This window comes from Eptesicus fuscus, chromosome 4, assembly GCF_027574615.1.
Source record: "Eptesicus fuscus isolate TK198812 chromosome 4, DD_ASM_mEF_20220401, whole genome shotgun sequence".
NCBI lineage: Eukaryota > Metazoa > Chordata > Mammalia > Chiroptera > Vespertilionidae > Eptesicus > Eptesicus fuscus.
The window spans coordinates 76,074,836-76,094,071 of record NC_072476.1 but is presented as its reverse complement, the minus strand read 5'-3'; the positions used below and the strand labels follow the sequence as shown (position 1 = coordinate 76,094,071).

Below are 19,236 nucleotides of genomic sequence, written 5' to 3'. Positions count from 1 at the left end.
CAGTAGGGGGTGTGCAAGAGGCAGCTGTTCGATGTTTCTCTCTCATCAATGTTTCTAACTCTCTATCCCTCTCTCTTCCTCTCTGTAAAAAATCAATAAAATATATTTAAAAAAAAAAAAAGTCCACAAGCACATGAATGCTCTTCCACGACACATTTCCCTGAAACTCAGTTTCCCTCCTAGGAGGTAACTATTATCAGTTGCTTCACCTCTGAATTTCTAATCTAGGATCTACTCAATTTAGGGTTTCTAAGCCTGGGGATGTGCTCGTAAACAGTCCCTGCTCTACAGGACCCTCTAAAAAGAAAACCGGCCAGCGATTTCAGTAGTTCCCATAAAATCTGGGGCTGAGCGGTTGACTAGCTCTTCCCCTTCTTTTCAACAATTTCTCAGGACGCCTGGAGAGGGCAGAGCACACAGCCTGGCATCTCTATTTCTGGTTCACCAGTAACACGGACTTTGTAGTTTGACAGTTACCATGGCTCCGGGCGCTGTGCGTCTTACGTCATCGCGCAGCGCTTGCTGATGACGCAATTAGTTTAGGCGCCTTCCAAGGGCGGGGAGCTAGGTATAGGGGGAAACCCACCTCTGAATGTAGCAGGGTCATGAGGAAGAGGCGGCGGCGGGAGGCAGCCGGAGGCGGCGGGGGCGCGAATCTCCGGTAGCTGCCCGCTGGGCTGGTTCGTGGCTTTGTGGGAGGGCGTAGTTCCTTACCCCTCTCGCGCAGCGGCCGGGGCTCGGGGCTAAGAGCGGCCTTGGGCCGCCTCCCCGGGCCCCCTGGCTCCGCCATGTTCCGCCGGGCACGCCTTAGCGTGAAGCCGAATGTCAGGCCTGGTGTGGGCGCTAGGTGCTCCACCGCCACCAATCCCCAGCGTGGACGGGAGGCTCCCAGGCCGCCGGAACCGGCAGCGGCCTGTGACCCAAAGCCAGCGGAGATCACAGATGTGCCCCCGGTGGATTTCGGGCGAGCAAAGCCGCAAGAAGAGGCTCCCAGGAGCAGGTACGTGCTCGAAGGGGGAGCATTTTCATCTCCGGGCCTGTCAGCTGAGGAGGTGAACTTTACAGTAGGAGTTACTCCCTCGCTTGAACTAAGTTTTACAGTTGAGGCCGGAGGATATAGATTCTGGGGGAGAGAACCATGTCTTCAGGTGGTTGTGGGAGGAATCCAGGTGTAACAATCTGGAAGTGAATAGTCACACGTGGTATTATTCATTAGAGAATTTGGATTGCCGTAGTTTTAATTCTTATGGAGTACTTTTGCAGGGGTAAGTAGTTTTTTAAATTTTAACATTTTTATTTATATTTATTGACTTTTAGAGAGAGGGGGAGGAGGAGGAGGAGGAGGAGAGAGAGAGAGAGAGAGAGAGAGAGAGAGAGAAAGAGAGAGAAAGAAAGAAACATCAATTTATTGTTTCACTTTTTTTTATTGCATTCATTGGTTGCTTCTGGTATGTGCCCTGACTGGGGATTGAACTCACAACATTGGCTTAGGCAACTTTGCCTTACCTGGAGGATGCTCTAACCAACTGAACTACCTGGCCAGGGCCAAGACATTTATTATTATTATTTTTTAAATTTTATTTTATTTATTTACTAGAGGCCTTGTGCATGAAATCATGCATGGGTTGGGGTCCCTTGGTGTGGCCTGCTGGAATCAGGCCCCAGCTGGCGCCCCCAGCTTCGAAGCCCTGCCTGGCATCCTGGCATCCTGGCATCCTGCCTTGGCCTGGCACTGCCCCCTCACCTGCTTCACCATCCTGCCTGCTGGGCGATCATTTGGGACTGGGTCCCCCCCCCCCCCAGCTCCCTCAGCGCCTGGGAGACGGGCAGTGGCCCTGGGCCTCCTCCCCCCCCCCCCCCCACACTGCTGCTGGTTGCTGTCTGCGGGGCGATCAGCAGGGCAATTGGGCCCCCGCTTGCACCCGCCTTGACCTGGCACTGCCCGCTCACCTGCTCCACCATCCCGCCATGGTCCTGCTCTCCTCTGGGCCCATTGGGGCCCACAGTGCCTCCACTGCCACCTGCTGCCAGCACCGCATCTCTGAAGCCCAGCATATTCCATGTCGCCCCCTGGTGGTCAGGGCACATCATAGCGATCAGCCAAACTCCCGGTCATTCAATTTGCATATTAGGCTTTTGTTATATAGGATTTAGCTTATTTTGTTAAATATGTTTTTATTGGTTTCAGAGAGAAAGGGAGAGGGAGAGAGAGAGATAGCAACATCAATGATGAGAGAGAATCATAGATAGGCTGCTTCCTGCACACCCAACACTGGGGATCTGTGATGGGGGAATTGAACCCTGACCTCCTGGTTCATAGGTAGAGGCTCAACCACTGAGCTATGCTGGCTGGGCTATTTATTTACTTATTTATTTAAAAAAATTTTAAAAATATATTTATATTGGTTTCAGAGAGGAAGGGAGAGGGAGAGAGAGAGAAACATGAATGATTAGAGGGAATCACTGATTGGCTGCCTCCTGCACGCCCCACACTGGGGAGCGAGCCTGCAACCCGGGTATGTTCCCTGACTGGAAATTGATCCGTGAACTCCTGGTTCATAGGTCCATGCCCAACCACTGAGCCACACCCAGCAGCCTGATTTTCTTTTTTTAGAGAGAGGAAGGTGAGAGGGAGAGAGTGAAACATCTGTGAGAGAAACATGGATAGCCTACCTCCTGCATGCCCCCTACTAGGGATGAAGCCCACATCCCTGGTATGTAACCTGACCAGGAATGGAACTAGTGCCCTCTTGGTTCATGGGTTGATGCTCATACCAGCTGGGCAAAACATTTATTTTTAAAAGAAGATCAGTGTTGTTTTGGTTCTGCTGATTTATGTCTGGAAAAAAGGTCTAGTTACTTACTTTGATTTGAGGGTGACCATAGCGACCATGTTTGCTGAATGGAAAAGCATGTGTCATGTACCTCATTTGGATTCAGAATTCTACTGAATTTAACAATACTAAGACTTTACCCAGGCAGAATTTACTCATCTGTAAAATAGCGATAATATTACCTGCTTTGGAGAATTATTGTGGAGGTTAGAAATCCTATATAATAAAAGGCTAATATGCAAATCAACTGAACGGTGGAATGACTGGTCGCTATGACACACACTGATCACCAGGGGACAGACACTCAACACAGGGGCTGCCCCCTGGTGGTCAGTGTGCTCCCACAGGGGGAGCGCTGCTCAGTCAGAAGCTGAGCTCATGGCTGGCGAGCACAGTGGCGGTGGCGGGAACCTCTCCCCGCTCCATGGCAGTTGGACATCCCCCAAGGGCTCCAGACTGTGAGAGGGCACAGGCCGGGCTGAGGGAACCCCCACTCCCGAGTGTACGAATTTCATGCACTGGGCCTCTAGTAACTATATAAACCATCTTAACACAGGACACAGCAGAATAGTTGCTTGCAAAAAGTTATTTGTTTAAAATAAAGGTAACGGAGCAAAGTCATGACATGTCAGGCTAATAAGGGCCTCTGTTTCTGTACTATGTATGTGAGGAAACCAATAAAAACCAACCCTATTAAATGACAGTGAGATGGTATCAATTCTCTTTTTATGATCTGGATTGAAGGTGACTTTTTTTTTTTTGATTGATGTTTCTCTCTCATCGATGTTTCTAAAAGGTGACATTTTTAAGAAAAATATATTTTATTGATTTTTACAGAGAGGAAGGGAGAGGGATAGAGAATTAGAAACATTGATGAAAGAGAAACATCGATTAGCTGCCTCCTGCACATTCCCTACTGGGTATGTGCCCACAAGCAAGGTACATGCCCTTGACCGGAATCGAACCTGGGACCCTTGTGTCCGCAGGCTGACGCTCTGAGCCAAACCAGTTAGGGCTGAAGGTGAAATTTTTATTCTTTTTAACTCTTCTTCCTCAGTTGGCCTGAACTGGTGCTGGGTATAAGGTATTATTTTGCTAGCTTAATAATGCATAGTGATTTCCAAATTTCTTACATGAATTTGTTTCAGAATTCCTCCCCAAAATGAAGATTGTTGTTGTTAAATTAATGAAGTTCACACAGATCCTGTTAACACATACATATAATGCATGATGATTGACTTAATGAGTTACTAAGAGTATATATATCCTTGACATTTAGGCTGGAGGATATTTAATTCTTAGAATTGACATTTAGATAGTGTACTTTTTTCCTAATCATTTTTTTATGGGTCTTGCTAGTTGTAAAAATCTATGGGGTGTATCTTCTTTCCTTATGCATTCAACATAATTGGGTGAAATGTGGTGCATGTAGCACATTATAAGGGCTGAGATAAGAATTTAAGTTGGAGACATTTTTGGAAATGTTACAGCTTTAGGCATTTTCCACTTTTATATATAACTAACCTTAATATATGAAAAAAGTAGACTGCTTTTAATTCCTGACTTATACCTCCTCTTCTTTTTTTAAAAAAATATAATTTTATTGATTTCAGAGAGGAAGGGAGAGGGAGAGAGGGATAGAAATATCAATGATGAGAGAGAATTATCGGTTGGCTGCCTCCTGCATGCCCCCAGCCGGGGATTGAGCCCACAATCTGGGCATGTGCCCTGGACTGGAATTGAACCCAGGACCTTTTAGTCCGCAGGCTGATGCTCTATCTACTGAGCCAAACCAGCTAGGACTTCTTTTTTTTTTTTTTTAGTATGTTTTTATAGAGAGAGAGAGAGAGAGAGAGGGAGGGAGAGGAATAGAGAGATAGAAACATCGATGAGAGCCCAGCTGGTGTGGTTCAGCGGTTGAGTGTCGACCCATGAACCAGGAAGTCAAGGTTTGATTCCTGGTCAGGGCCCATGCCCTGGTTTCTGGCTCAATTCCCAGTAGGAGGCAGCAGCTGATTGATGATTCTCATCACTGATGTTTCTATCTATATCTCTCACTTCCTCTCTCTGAAATGAATAAAATTTTAATAAAAAAAAGAAAAACATTGATGAGAGAAATATCATCAAGCGGCTGCCTCCTGTATGCCCCCTGCTGGGAATTGAGCCTGCAACCTTGGGCATGTGCCCTGATCAGGAATTGAGCTAGCCACCTCTTGATTCGTGGGTTGATGCTCAACCATTGAGCCACACTGGCCAGGCTACCTCTCCTTCCCCCCCTTCTTGACTTACCTTGCTTTCTATCCATTCCTGAAATAGTTATATCCAATGTGAACTATATCTAGTATCTAATTTGGAGTGACTGAGCACATTTTTTGGAGTGAAACATTTGATAGCTGTATAAATAGAGTTGTGCCTGACAAAAGATAAATGATTTCTGCCTCAAACAGAATTTGTTTGATTAACATAGCTAAGTGTGTATCTTCAAATACTGCAATTCAAATATTTCAGAGGTTTGATGTGTATATTTGGTTTAACTGATCTCAGATTGATAAAGTAAAATGCCAAAATTTAGATCAATTTAGATGGATGTCAGTGTGGATTATAAGCTTAACTTAAAAAAAGATAACTTTGTTATCTGACGATTTAAACTAGGTTAACTAAACTTTGTTTTTGTAAGTTAGGTTTTTGTGTGTGTTTTTTTTTGAGGGACCCAGTAAGAACATAAAATTATGTGCTGTAATGTGCTTAAGGACTTAGAATTTACGTATCTGTTAAAATGATTTGCTAAAAATTTTTATTCTAACATCTGTCATAACACATACATCTCAAGTCAATGATTTTTTTTAAATAATGAGATTTTACTGTTTTGAATTTTTACCAAATTAGTTTAAAAAATATTTTTCTTGATTTCAGAGAGGAAGGGAGAGGGATAGAAACATCAATGATGAGAGAGAATCATTGATTGGCTGACTCCTGCAAGCCCCCTGTTGGGGATCAAGCTTGCTACCCAGGTGTATGCCCTAACCTGGAATCGAACCGTGACCTCCTGGTTCATAGGTCAACACTCAATCATTAGTAACACCTGCCCGACCTAAATTAGGTTTTAAAACTAAAATATTTAAAAGAAGATCCATGATACCCTTTTTATTTTCTTTTTGAATTTCAACAGTAATGAAAAGACTGATGGTAAGAATGATGTTGAAGAATCCAGTAAATCTTCCTCTACTGTTTCACAGAGAAGAAAGCGAATATCAAGTACTCCTACTCTGGTTAAGCCTAGTGTCAGTGTTCCTTCAGTGCCTCATCCCTTATCTACAGTTAATCAAGAAGATCCACAGCCACACCCAATACCAACAAAAGAGAAACAGCCATACTCCGACAGATACCGAATATATAAAGCCCAGAAACTGAGAGAAATGTTAAAAGAAGAATTAAGAAAAGAGAAGGTAAGAGAGGAAAATCAGAATTTTGACTGTTGCCTGCCAGATTTCAGTTTTTATTTCAGTCAGATATCATTTGGAGGAAAAATAATCATCTGTAGCATTTTATGGGGGAACAAAACCAAATAACATCCTTTATGTTAACAGAGTATCCCCTTTTCTCTCTCTCTTCTTTTTTTTGCTGAAATATTTTTTTATTTTAATTATTGTTGAAAGTATTACATATGACCCCTCCCCCCCTTGTCCTCTCCCAGCCTGCTCCTGTCCCAGCCCCAGCCTTCACCCCACCCCCCATTGTCTGTGTTCATTGGTTATGCTTATATACATTCTCCCTTCCCCTTTTCTTAACAGAATGATTAAGAAGCACTATGGATTTAAGCTTTTTTTTCCATTATACTAATTTTATATGTTTTATTTATCTGTATTCTGATGGTTCTTGGTGAAGGCTACAAATAGAAGCTTCATACATACACGCAGATACACATATAAACATTTATAACTTTTTCTTAATTTATTGATTTTTTACAGAGAGGAAGGGAGAGGAATAGAGAGTTAGAAACATCAATGAGAGAGAAATCATTGATCAGCTGCCTCCTGCACATTTACTGGGGATGTGCCCTCAACCAAGGTACATGCCCTTGACCGGAATCGAACCTGGGACCCTTCTATCTACTGAGCCAAACTGGTTAGGGCACTTTATTGTTTTTTTAAAATGTGTTTTTATTGATTTCAGAGAGAGGAAGGCAGAGGGAGATAGAACATCAATGATGAGAGAATTATCAGTCAACTGCCTCCTGCAACACCCCCTATTGGGGATTGAGCCTGAAACCAGGGACTGTGCCCTGATGGGGAATCAACTGCCATATCCTGGTTCATGAGTTGACTCAACCACTGAGCAACACTGGCCAGACTGTGTGTGTGTGTTTTTTAAATTTTTATTTTAATTGATTTTTAGAGAGAGAGGAAGGGAGAGGTACAAAGAGAGAGAGAGAAACATCAATTGGCTGCCTCCTACACATCTACTCCTGGGCACTGAGCCTGCAACCCAGGCATGTGCCTTGATAGGGAATTGAAACAGCCACCTTTTGATGTATGGGGTGATGCTCAACCTACTGAGCTATACCAGCTGGGCATACTTATAACTTTTAATCAGATTTTTATGAGGATATCCAGGTGACATGAGTTACATTCATTTGATTTAAGACAAGTATAGTTGAGCAAAAATGAATTAGTAATATTTTCTAAATTGACAATATGGAAAATTATAAATGGGAAATATATTCATGTATGCATGTAGTAGAGTCCATGTCCTTTGTAATCTTGAAGTTTATTTTTCTAAAAGGGCAATGTAACAGCAGTGAAGCATGCAAGCTCTGGGGTTAGTTACTAAAGGTTTGAACATTAGATTCATCCCTTATTGACTATATGACTTTAGGCAATTTAATTTATCTTTCTGTGTGTATCTTCTCATCTGTAAAATAGGACGAATGATAGTATTTACCTATGTGAAGGATTGTGAAGATTAAATGCATTAATACATGTAAAACTCATTTAGATTAGTGTCTGGCAAATAATAAGAACTTAAATGTCAGCTTTTAATTATAGCATTCTCTTCTTTTTTTAATTAAGAGGAATGCACTTAGCTTGGTGCTTTATATTTGTTATCTCAGAATCACTATTTACACCAGAGGAAACAAGCTCAGAGAGGTTATTTTTTTTATGTTACACATTTGAATCCATATCCTCTAAAACCTAAGCCTGAAAAATGTTGTTTTATAGATTGTGCTTAATTAGATTTATTTTGGGTAATTAAAAATTAAACATTTGCTTCAAGAATTTTATAAAATACACAGAATTAGAATTCACTGCAGGGTAAGCAAAAGCTATGTATTATAAATTCTCAGTAAATTATTATAGTTAGAAAGCACCAGTAAGCATGATTTTATACGTTGGGCTTTTATCCAGTCCCAGTCACTTTAGTTTTTAAAATTCCTTAATATGCAACAACTTCTTTTTTTGTTTTTTTGCAACAACTTCTTAATGTTCAGTTTATAAAATTTTCCTTAAAATTGTGCATAATTATGGTAGGAATAATATTCAAGCATTTGCAATGAATGCAGTAGTGGACTGTATACTTGAATATAGTACATTTGAAATTCTTCTGTATTTAAAAATAAAAGTGGTTGACCTCTCTCCTCTCTCTCTCTGTCTCTCTCTCTCCTTCTCTCTCTCCCCCTTCTCTCCTTCTTCTTCCCCCCTTTCCTCCCTTTCTTCCTCCCTCCCTTTCTCTCTCTCTCTCTGTATCTAGAAACAGTGGAAAAACAAACATGCCATAAATGAAAGTCAGAGACCACCAGATCGTTCAAAAATGACTATGAGAGACTTCATATATTACCTGCCAGATAGCAATCCAATGACGTGAGTAAACTTTATTTTTGTCTTACTTTCTTTGAGTATCATCTATAGAGTACAGTTTCATGTTTTCTAAAAGCATGTTGACAAAATTTATAGCAAATATGATGTCCTTTTAAATAGAACTTTGCAACAAAAATTAGTGGTATTTCAAGTAACTGCTTTCTTGGTGGTAAATGATCCCTTTACCTCTGAGATTAAAAATAAGTTTTCTTTGTTACATTATTAAGATGTAGTAAAACTAACTAAATAGCTGTTCTGTCATCATGATTGCAATTTCTATTTCTTGTACACTATAACCTGATCTAAAGGGGTGATCTATTTACTAAATGAAGTAGCATTTGATTAAGAAATCCTCCAAGAACAAAGCTTCTTTAATCAAAGTTAGCCCGGGGAGGCCAGATTATGACAATTCTCATTTTTGTGCATTTGATGGTTTAGCCGGTGGATGTGAGAGTAGTGGCATATTTTTAGTATAGTGTTTTTCAGATTCACTAGGTCCATTTATTTTCAACTGGTATGCTGCAAGAATTCTTAAAACATGCAATACGTGACTATTTAGTCAAGGGCACTGACCTCTCTCCTCTGAGATTATTAAATAAAAAAATGACAACAGCCAACACAATAATAGCTGTCTGGTGTGAATGAATAAAAATGATACCTATTTTCTTTATATCAGCTTGGCAAAAAAAAATTTTTTTTGATGTTCCACAGAATTTTAGTAATTAGTTTATGTGTGCCATGAGATGACAAAGGTTGAAAATCGCTGGCCTAGTTGAAGGTAAGGCCAGAAACCTAGGTTTTGAATGGTTTGATAAGCCTCTAGATGGCTTCATGCTTTTGGACTGGGAGCCTGTCTTCACTGAGGAATTAGAGGGTAAGAGAGTTCCCTACTTAGGGCCCAACAAATTATTTCTACTCAGTTTTTGACTGAAGAATTGACTGTCGGGACACACCATCATTAATAGTAGTGTTATGCTATGTTATTAAAAAATGCAAGTTAAAAAAAAAAAGCAAGTTAAAATAATTCTTGCCTACAGATAGAATTGACAAGATGTAAATTAATTATTTATTAAGAAGTATTCTGTTATTTTTGTTTAATAGTTCCTCACTGGAGCAAGAAAAGAAAACTGAAAAGTCATTGACACCAGTTCAGACAAGAGAGTAAGTATCTCATCTTATTCTTTTCAAATATATTCTGGCATGGATACATTAAGAAAAATAAAGAAATCAAATGATACTTCTTTTTATAGTCAGATTACATGTGATAGCAATTTTTAAGTAGAATTGCTGATAAGAATAAAGTTAGTTTGATTTTAATCAGTAGGAAAGCCCCAGACTATTTGTGTATTATATATGGCCAATGTTATGATTTTACATTAAAGCTTTTAGAATTAAAAGGGGTTTTGTTTTGCTTTAAAATAATAATGTATTCACACTAGAGGCCCAGTGCACGAAATTCGTGCACAGGGCCTGGGGGGGGGGGGCGGGTCCCCTCAGCCCAGCCTGCACCCTCTCCAATCTGGGACCCCTCGGGTGATGTCCTCTCTCACAATAATGGACATCCCTTTCACAATGCTGGACCACTGGCTCCTAATCGCTCACCTGCCTGCCTGCCTGATCACCCCTAACTGCCCCCCCCTGCCAGCCTGATCGCCCCTCACTGCCTCTGCGTGCTGGCCTGGTCGCCCCTAACTACCCCTCCCCCCCCGCCCCCCCCCCCCCGCGCTGGCCTGATTGCCCCCCACTACCCCCCACCCGCCAGCCTGGTCGCTTCTCATGCCCGCCCCCTCCCCCCCCACCAACTGCCGGCCTGGTCGCCCCACTCAGCCTGCTGTTCAGTCGTTTGGTTGTTCTTCAGGCCAGCCCTGGGCATCTGGGCAGCTGCCATCTGAGGCTTGCTTGCGCCCTGGGCGGCTGGGGGGCTGAGGGGACTGGGTGCTGCCATCTTGTGGCTGTGGGCACTGCCATCTTTGAGGGCATGATGGACAATTAGCATATTCCCTCCTTATTGGCTGTGGGCACTGCCCTCTTTGTGAGGGCGTGATGGTCAATTAGCACATTCCCTCTTTATTAGATAGGATGCTACAAAATTCAAAAGGAACAAAGATATATTGAGAAAAGTCTCCAATTCTGTTTTTCGGCCATCTAGTTTCCCCAGCGGCAGCATGTTACCAATTTTTTAATGTATTTTTCTAATTCTAATCTATGTTTATTCAAGCAGACATGTATATAGCATTTTTCCTTTCCTTTCCCCCTTTTTTTCCTTTTTTCTTCCCTCTTACTTTCCCTTTTGTTTTCTTTTTTTAGCATTTTGTGTATGCCATCCTGCAGTGGATGTAGTTTTGATGTCACTAACGAGTCTTTTTTTGTATAAGCTGTCTGTTGCCTTCCACATTGCACTGTCATTTTAGTTTACCAAAAAGAAAGCCCTGTAAGAGACCCCTTAGGAAGTTATTATAGCCTTGTAATTCATGGTGGGGGATTGTGGAAAATTAGCACAAACATTGGGGTTTTCTGGTTGGTACTTCAGGGCTTATTAAGTAATGATTACTGTTTTGCTTAGAATCCACATTATTTTAAAGCAGAACTCTCAAGCTTTACAAATGCGTTTTTATAGATTTATAGGTATGTTTGCTTTAGTAATACTTGAAGGAGACAATGTAATTAAATGGAAGGTATAATGGATTTGGAGTCATATTCAGAAAATTGTGTTTGGCTTCTTGGTGTAGCCTACACAAATAGTAATGTTTATGGAATCTAGAGCAAAAGTTACTTGTCTTCTCCAAGCTTCAAATGAGTATGAAAATACCCCTAAATCAGTGGTCGGCAAACTGTGGCTCACGAGCCACATGCGGCTCTTTGGCCCCTTGAGTTTTTAGCAAAGGCCAGCTTAGGAGTACCCTAATTAAGTTAATAACAATGTACCTACCTATATAGTTTAAGTTTAAAAAATTTGGCTCTCAAAAGAAATTTCAATCGTTGTACTGTTGATATTTGGCTCTGTTGACTAATGAGTTTGCCGACAACTGCCCTAAATGTTTTTCTGAGAATTAATAAAATGATTTGGGAACTAATGCTATATAAATGTAAGGGTTATTTTAGTTACTTCTAAAATACGTACAAGTTTTACTCTGTCTGATACTCTTTTGAGGTAGAAAAGAAGAGCATTTATTTCTCTTATTTTTTAAAAAATATATTTTTTTGATTTTTACAGAGAGGAAGGGAGAGGGATAGAGAGTTAGAAACATCAATGAGAGAGAATCATCACTCAGTTGCCTCTTGCACACCCCCTACTGGGGATGTGCCCGCAACCAAGGTACATGCCCTTGACTGGAATTGAACCTGGGACCCTTCAGTCCGCAGGCTGATGCTCTATCCACTGAGCCAAACTGGTTAGGGCTATTTTTCTTTATTTTCAAAGAGGGTAAGGCTTCTTATTAAATGCTATCAGATGAAATTTGAGAAAATCTTACAACTGTGTCATTAACAAAATATAGTATTTTCTTTTATTTATTGATTGGTTGATATGAGAGAGAGAGAGAGAGAGAGAGAGAGAGAGAGAGAGAGAGAGAGAAGAGAAGAGGCATGGATTTGTTGTCCCACTTATTTATGCATTTATTGGTTGATTCTTGTATGTGACCTGACTGGGGATTAAACCTATATATTTGGCATATCAGGACAACTCTCTAACCAGCTGAGCTACCAGGTAGGGCAACACATAGTATTTTTGTAAGTTATAGGGGAAGTTGGTAATTGCTAGAAGGTTGAATTTGCAATAATTTATTTTAGAAGTCCATAGTAGTCAGAAACACTTCTCATGTATATGTGAATCAACCTGTGTTTACCTTTGATAGGCAAGAAGATAAGAGTACTCCTGATGTTGAAGATAACGAAGAACTGGAAGAAGAGATGGATGATGGCCCATTGCTGGTTCCGCGAGTAAAAGTGGCAGAAGATGGTTCTATAATTTTGGATGAAGAAAGGTAAGTTAAAGAGAATGAGAGATTGTGGTTTCATGAGAGCAAAAGTGCTTTGTCTAATGAAAGAGATTGGGTTTCTCTATCTGTCTTTATCATTTAGACTCTGATGTTTATATTAGCATAATGGATGTTGTATATAGAAGGGTGTGTTAGATTAATTTATAATTTTTAGCAGTTTTTATTCTTAAAATGTCTTTTAGCCAGGCCGGTGTGGCTCAGTGGTTGAGCATCGACCTATGAACCAGAGATCATGATTCAATTCCTGGTCAGGGCACATGCCTGGGATGTGGGCTCGATCCCCAGTGTGGGGTGTACAGGAGGCAGCCGATCGAGGATTCTCTCTCATCATTGATGTTTCTATCTCTCCCTCTCACTTCCTCTCTGAAATCATTAAAAACAACAACAAAAAAGACATTTTAAAATTGCTTGTAGAGAGAGACAAAGAGACAGAGACAGACAGGCATATATTTGTTGTTTCACTTATTTATGCATTCAAATCTGTAACCTTGGTGTATCAGGATGATGCTGTAAGCTAACCGGCCAGAACTATAATTTTTTAGCAATTTTTATAACTTTGTATTCTGTATCAGAAGATAGTACTTCTGACCATTAACCTGCCATTGTTGTTTTACCAACTTTACTGGTAATTGGGACGAGCTATAGAGCTAATCATATGCTTTCTTCTTCTGAGGATAGGTTTCAAAGATTGACTCAGTCTTGAAGTCAATATTCAAGTTTTCATACTGTTAACTAATACCATATTCTGTTGGATGGTGGTAACTAATGAAAATGCAATGGGCCCTAACCGATTTGGCTCAGTGGATAGAGCATCGGCCTGCGGAATCAAGGGTCCCGGGTTCGATTCCGGTCAAGGGCATGTACCTTGGTTGCGGGCTCAACCCCAATAGGGAGTGTGCAAGAGGCAGCTGAATCGATGTTTCTCTCTCATCAATGTTTCTAACTCTCTATCCCTCTCCTTCTCTGTAAAAAAATCAATAAAATATATTTTTAAAAAATGCAGTGAAATGTAGGTTAACATTTTCTGATTTTTGTTATGGTGAAGTTTAATTCACTTCTGGTTTAATTTCTCAGTTATGATATTAAATTTCTCATATTTGGCATTGTGGAATTTAGTTGTCTTTCCAAAGTGTATTATTTTATTTTAATTTTTTTTAAAGTGTATTATTTTAAAAAGTAGATAATTTTTAGTAAATAAATAAAAAAGGGATAGAAAGTTTCCTGATAATTTAATTAGTAAAAATCATTTTATAGCATATAGATTCTATGATAATTAAACATAAGTGTGATAGTGTTAATGATAATTGTTTTTGCATGTTGTTTTCCATTATTTTGTGATGATAATTTTACTGGTCATTAAATAAATAGTTAAAAGCATATTTAACTGCTTTGTGTGCAGGAATGTAAAACATAAATATAAAATGCTTATATTTCTCAATATCTTTTTTTTGAGTCTAGCATAAGATAATACATATTAAATATAGGAGACAGGCAGCAGTCATTAAAACAAATAATTTTGTAGGTATCCCAAAGATATTTTCTGAATTTTATATTGCTTTTAGGATTAAAAAAAAAAAGTTGACATTTATTTTTACTCCCTGGCAATCACATTTTATTTTATTTTTTACTATATTGATATGAGAAAGAGAGAGAGAGAGAGAGAAATACTGATTTGCTGTTCCACTTATTTATGCATTCATTGGTTGATACTTATATATGTCCTGACTGGGGATTGAACACACAACCTTGGCTTATTGGGACGATGCTCTAACCAACTGAGCTACCTGGCTAGGACCCTTGGCAATTACATTTTAAGTGAAATTTAGATTCATAGAAAATAAGCATACCTCAAATGTATTTTTACTTTTGATATGACTCTGCCATGCTAAATTTAAAGATATTACTGTTCAAATATTATTTGCTATGTGTTTCTTTACTTGCTTCTAGTGTGGATCTATCTAAAAATGTGTTTCTTTCAGTTTAACTGTAGAAGTTTTAAGGACCAAAGGCCCCTGTGTTGTTGAGGAAAATGACCCCATATTTGAGCGTGGTTCTACAACTACGTATTCCAGCTTTAGGAAAAATTATTATTCTAAACCATGGTCAAATAAAGGTAACTGATTTTTATTTTAAATTATGTAGGTCATTTATTTGAAATGTAATGAATTATTTTCTCTGTCTCTGAATTAAACCAGGTCTCCCCTAAATAAATAAAGTGCAAACTACCATGCCTAGCTAATTTTATTGACATTCCCTCCAACCCCCGTCCCATGGAGCTATAACTCCGACTTTATCTTAGAAAGATTTTTAGGAATTAACATTATGGTTATTTTGGTTAGAATGTTTCTCTCCATCAAATTCCTATTCTACATCAGATAATATTGCATAATAAAGTTTCTATAAATAAAAATTATGCTGTTAAAAAAGTATGTCTATTGCATGCTGTTGTTTATTATTTAAGTAAAAAATATTTTTATTGTTGATAGTATTATAGATGTCTTCCATTCTTCCTCCCCTTTACCCTCTTATACCCAATCCCTACCTCCCCTTCCCTCCCCCCGCCCACCCCAGGTTTTCACCTATTGCCTGTGTCCATGGGCTATGCCTATAAGTATATAAGTTCTTTGTTTTATCTTTTTTCATTCCCCCAATCCTCTATTGTTTACTTTTTATAAAAAAATATATTTTATTGATTTTTTTACAGAGAGGAAGGGAGAGGGATAGTGAGCTAGAAACATCGATGAGAGAGAAACATCGACCAGCTGCCTCCTGCACACCCCCTACCGGGGATGTGCCCGCAACCAATGTACATGCCCTTGACTGGAATCGAACCTGGGACCCTTCAGTCCGAAGACTGACGCTCTATCCACTGAGCCAAACCGGTTTCGGCTATTGTTTACTTTTTATTGTATAAATAATAGTTTGTTTTGAGAAAAAATTCAAACACAATAGAATAATATAGAGTGAAAAGAAAGATTCTCTACTTTCCTTCTCTGACTTCCCCCAATCCTATTCATTTGAAGTTACTTTTGTCAACAGTTTTTTATGTATTTTTCTAGCTATTTAATTTTTTAAAAATTTGGTAAAATATATTTTTATTGATTTCAGAGAGGAAAGGAGAGGGAGAGAGATAGAAACATCAATGACAAGAGAGAATCCTTAATTAGCTGGCTCCTGCATACTCCCCATTGGGGACTGAACCCGAAACACGGGCATGTGCCCTGACTGGGAATTGCACTCTGACCTCCTGGTTCACAGGTCGATGCTCAACTGAGCCACAGGGGTACAGGTCTAGCTACTTTCTTTCACGAACTAAGCACATCTTAGTAATATTGCATTGGCTGTGACTGATTTTGAGACCAGATAGGCAGAATGCCTTTTTTTTTTTTTTTTTTAAATTCCAGCTGCTTTGGTATGACCATGCAAATTGCTTATACCATGTTTCTATATAAAAGTTTAAAGATGTTTTTAATTAAAAATTTTTTGAAATTGATTTGTAGAGAAAAAGGAAGGGAGGGGAAGAGAGAGAAACATCGATGTGAGAGAAAAACATCTATTGGCTGCCTTCTGCATATCCCTATGGGGGCAGTGGGGTGGGGATGAAGCCTGCAAACTGGGTATGTGCCCTGACCAGGAATCAAACTGGCAGTGCAGGGGACAAAACCCAACTAACAGCCACACCCGCCAGAGCTAATTTTTATTTTTATTTTTATTGATTGATTTGAGAGAGAGAGAGAGAGATCAATTTATTGTTTAATTTATTTATGCATTCATTGGTTGCTCCTTGTATGTGCTCTAACCAGGGATTGAACTTGCAACCTTGGCATATCAGGACCCTGCTCTAACCAGCTGAGCTACCAGGCCAGGGCTTAAAGAAGATGTTTTTAGATCCATGAGGCTCTTTGCAACAAAATTGAAATATGTCTATAATTTTGTATGTAGACATATTTCTATGACTAAAGAATTTACTGGACTGTAATAAACTACTAAGTACTATCAAATTTATTTCAACTCAAAATGCATATTTAGGTAAGGTTTTTTCCCTCTGAAATGTTGAGAATGTTAACTTTCTGTCTTTCTAAATCTTTTATTTTTACAGAAACAGATATGTTTTTTTTAGCCATCAGCATGGTAGGAACTGACTTTTCTATGATTGGACAACTTTTTCCTCACAGAGAAAGGATAGAAATTAAGGTAAAGTGAATGCATTACATTTGTTGCTTGGAAAGAGACTAAAAATTACTAATATTTTTTTAACCGTTGACTTAAATCTCAGTCCACCCCTTTTTCACTATTATGTTTTTGGTACACCTGTTTCTTTTTGCAGCTCAAAAAGTAATTAATTTTTCTGAGTTCTGTTATGAATACAATTTCCTTAACTTCAGTATTGTATTTTCTTATTTATGTCTTGTCCACTTCTAAATGTCTTTGAGCCACTGAAGCTAAGATAAAAGAAGAGTTATGTAATGAAGAGGGAAGATAAATGTAGTAGAATATTTGGGTTAAGGGTAGTTTTTTTTATCACAAAATAAATTCTGTATTTCCTAGGAAGGAAATACATTTCCAATTGATAGTGAGATCTTTTTTTTTCAACAGTGGGCTTAAACTTCATTAATTAAAGGGACCATTAGGAAAGATACATTTCCCCCCCCCCCCCCCCTTGGGCTAGGCATGGATTGGTCACCTGAGGAACATTGTACAGTGTAATGGTCATTGTATTTCTACAAAAGATGAGAAATTTTTTAATGTTGAGGACAAAATATTAAAGTTCTGTGAAGGCTAGAAATTGATTGTCTAGAGGAGCTGATCTGAGTAATTAATGATCAGTTTGTCACTAGACGATTTCTCTAAGAATTGTTCAGACTATTCCCCTAAAAGTTTATAGTGTAGTTCTAGCAGGTCTTTGGGCAAAGTGTAGAAAAGTGAAAATGGACTACTGATTTTTGAATGTCAAACCAACCTTGGATTCCAGGGATAAATGACTAATATAAAATAGTCTTCAAAAACTTTTAAATAGTTCTGAATTGTGTTCCCGATTAGGCAAAACTAGAGGCCCAGTGCATGAAATTCGTGCGGGTGGGCGGGAGGGGAAGGGTCCCCTCAGCCCAGCCTGCACTCTCTCCAATCTGGGACCCCTCGGGGTTTGCCCAGGCCTAAACCGGCAATCGGACATCCCTCTCACAATCCTGGACTACTGGCTCCTAACCGCTCACATGCCTGCCTGCCTAATCACTCCTAACTGCCCCCCTGCCGGCCTGATCACCCCTAACTGCCTCTGCCTGCTGGCCTGATCGCCCCCAACTGCCCCCCCCCCCCCCCCGCCGTCCTGGTTGCCCCACACAGCTTGCTGCTCAGTCGTTTGGACATCCCTCACTAACCCCCCTGCCAGCCTGGTTGCCCCGCGCAGCCAATTCATTCGGTTGCGATGGTTGTTTAGGCTTTTATACACTGAGTGGCCAGATTATTATGATCTCTGAATGCATAATCATCTGGTCACTCAGTGTGTATGTATGTATGTGTATATATATAATTAGAAGCCCGGTGCATGAATTCGTGCATTGGTGGGGTCCGGCCAGCCTGGCCAGGGGGAGGGGACATGGGCGGTTGACCGGCCTGCCTGCTGGTTGAACTCCTGGTCGAGGGGACAATTTCATATTAGCCATTTATTATATAGGATATACACTTAGTGGCCAGATTATTATGCGTTCAGAAAGCATAATAATCTGGCTACTCAATGTATAGATAGGTAGGTGTAGCAATATTTTAAAATTCAATACTGCATAGAGCCTATTGGCATTTTTATCAGAAGATTTAATTTAGTGATTATAGCCAGTCACTTTTTATAAATGTAACTTTTAATTTTTGAGATGTTTAAAGATTAATATGATCTTTTAAGGGAGAAAGATGATCACTGAAAACTTTTATATTATTTAGTAAAAGTTTATGAAGAAAAGTAAAGAATGGAAATGAGGGGTAATCTGTAGATTTAAAGATGTTTAAGTCATGAAAAGTTTTTTTTAAAAAATGGGTAAGGATAAACTGGAGTCTAACGATGTTCTCTTGAATGGTAAACAGTAAGGAAATGCAAGAAAGTAATTGCTTTAAAAGTCAGGTTGTTGGTTAGGTTCTTTCGGATGGAAGAAGGGGGCCATGAAATAGCTCCTTTGTTTTCTGTGCTTTTCTCTTTTTTTCAATAAAAAGTTTTATTTTTACATTTTTAATAAGAGCATTATTAGACCACTGATAGGTAGAAGGAAGCAATTAGCAGGTTATTCCCAGACCCGGGATGTATATGCATGATTAGACATCCTGGAACACAAACTTACACCCTCAGATATCCTAATTACCTTAGGATGGATTGAGCCTTAAATCTTTTCTATCTCCATTGTAATGGACTTAATCTGGAGTGGAACTGGCTATGGGGCATGAGAAAAATGCGCCTTAATATAAAGAAGGTTCCAAAAATAAACCTGGCCTGTTTCAAAATTTTGCTTAGGCGTTTCTTTACAATCTCTATTCCCTGCCATTAAAAATAGATTAGCATAATAA

The 19,236-nt window shown here is 39.5% G+C and overlaps 1 protein-coding gene across 1 annotated transcript in view; it reads left to right on the top strand.

The window, feature by feature from the left end:
- The first annotated feature begins 765 nt into the window (after positions 1-765).
- BDP1 (B double prime 1, subunit of RNA polymerase III transcription initiation factor IIIB) overlaps positions 766-19,236 on the top strand; it is a 96,264-nt gene continuing 77,793 nt past the window's right edge. Inside the window, 7 exon segments of the mRNA XM_054715179.1 lie at positions 766-1,000; positions 6,004-6,280; positions 8,583-8,692; positions 9,791-9,850; positions 12,544-12,672; positions 14,667-14,800; positions 16,787-16,881. Coding sequence (XP_054571154.1) covers positions 789-1,000; positions 6,004-6,280; positions 8,583-8,692; positions 9,791-9,850; positions 12,544-12,672; positions 14,667-14,800; positions 16,787-16,881 — 1,017 coding nt within the window. The 5' untranslated portion in view covers positions 766-788.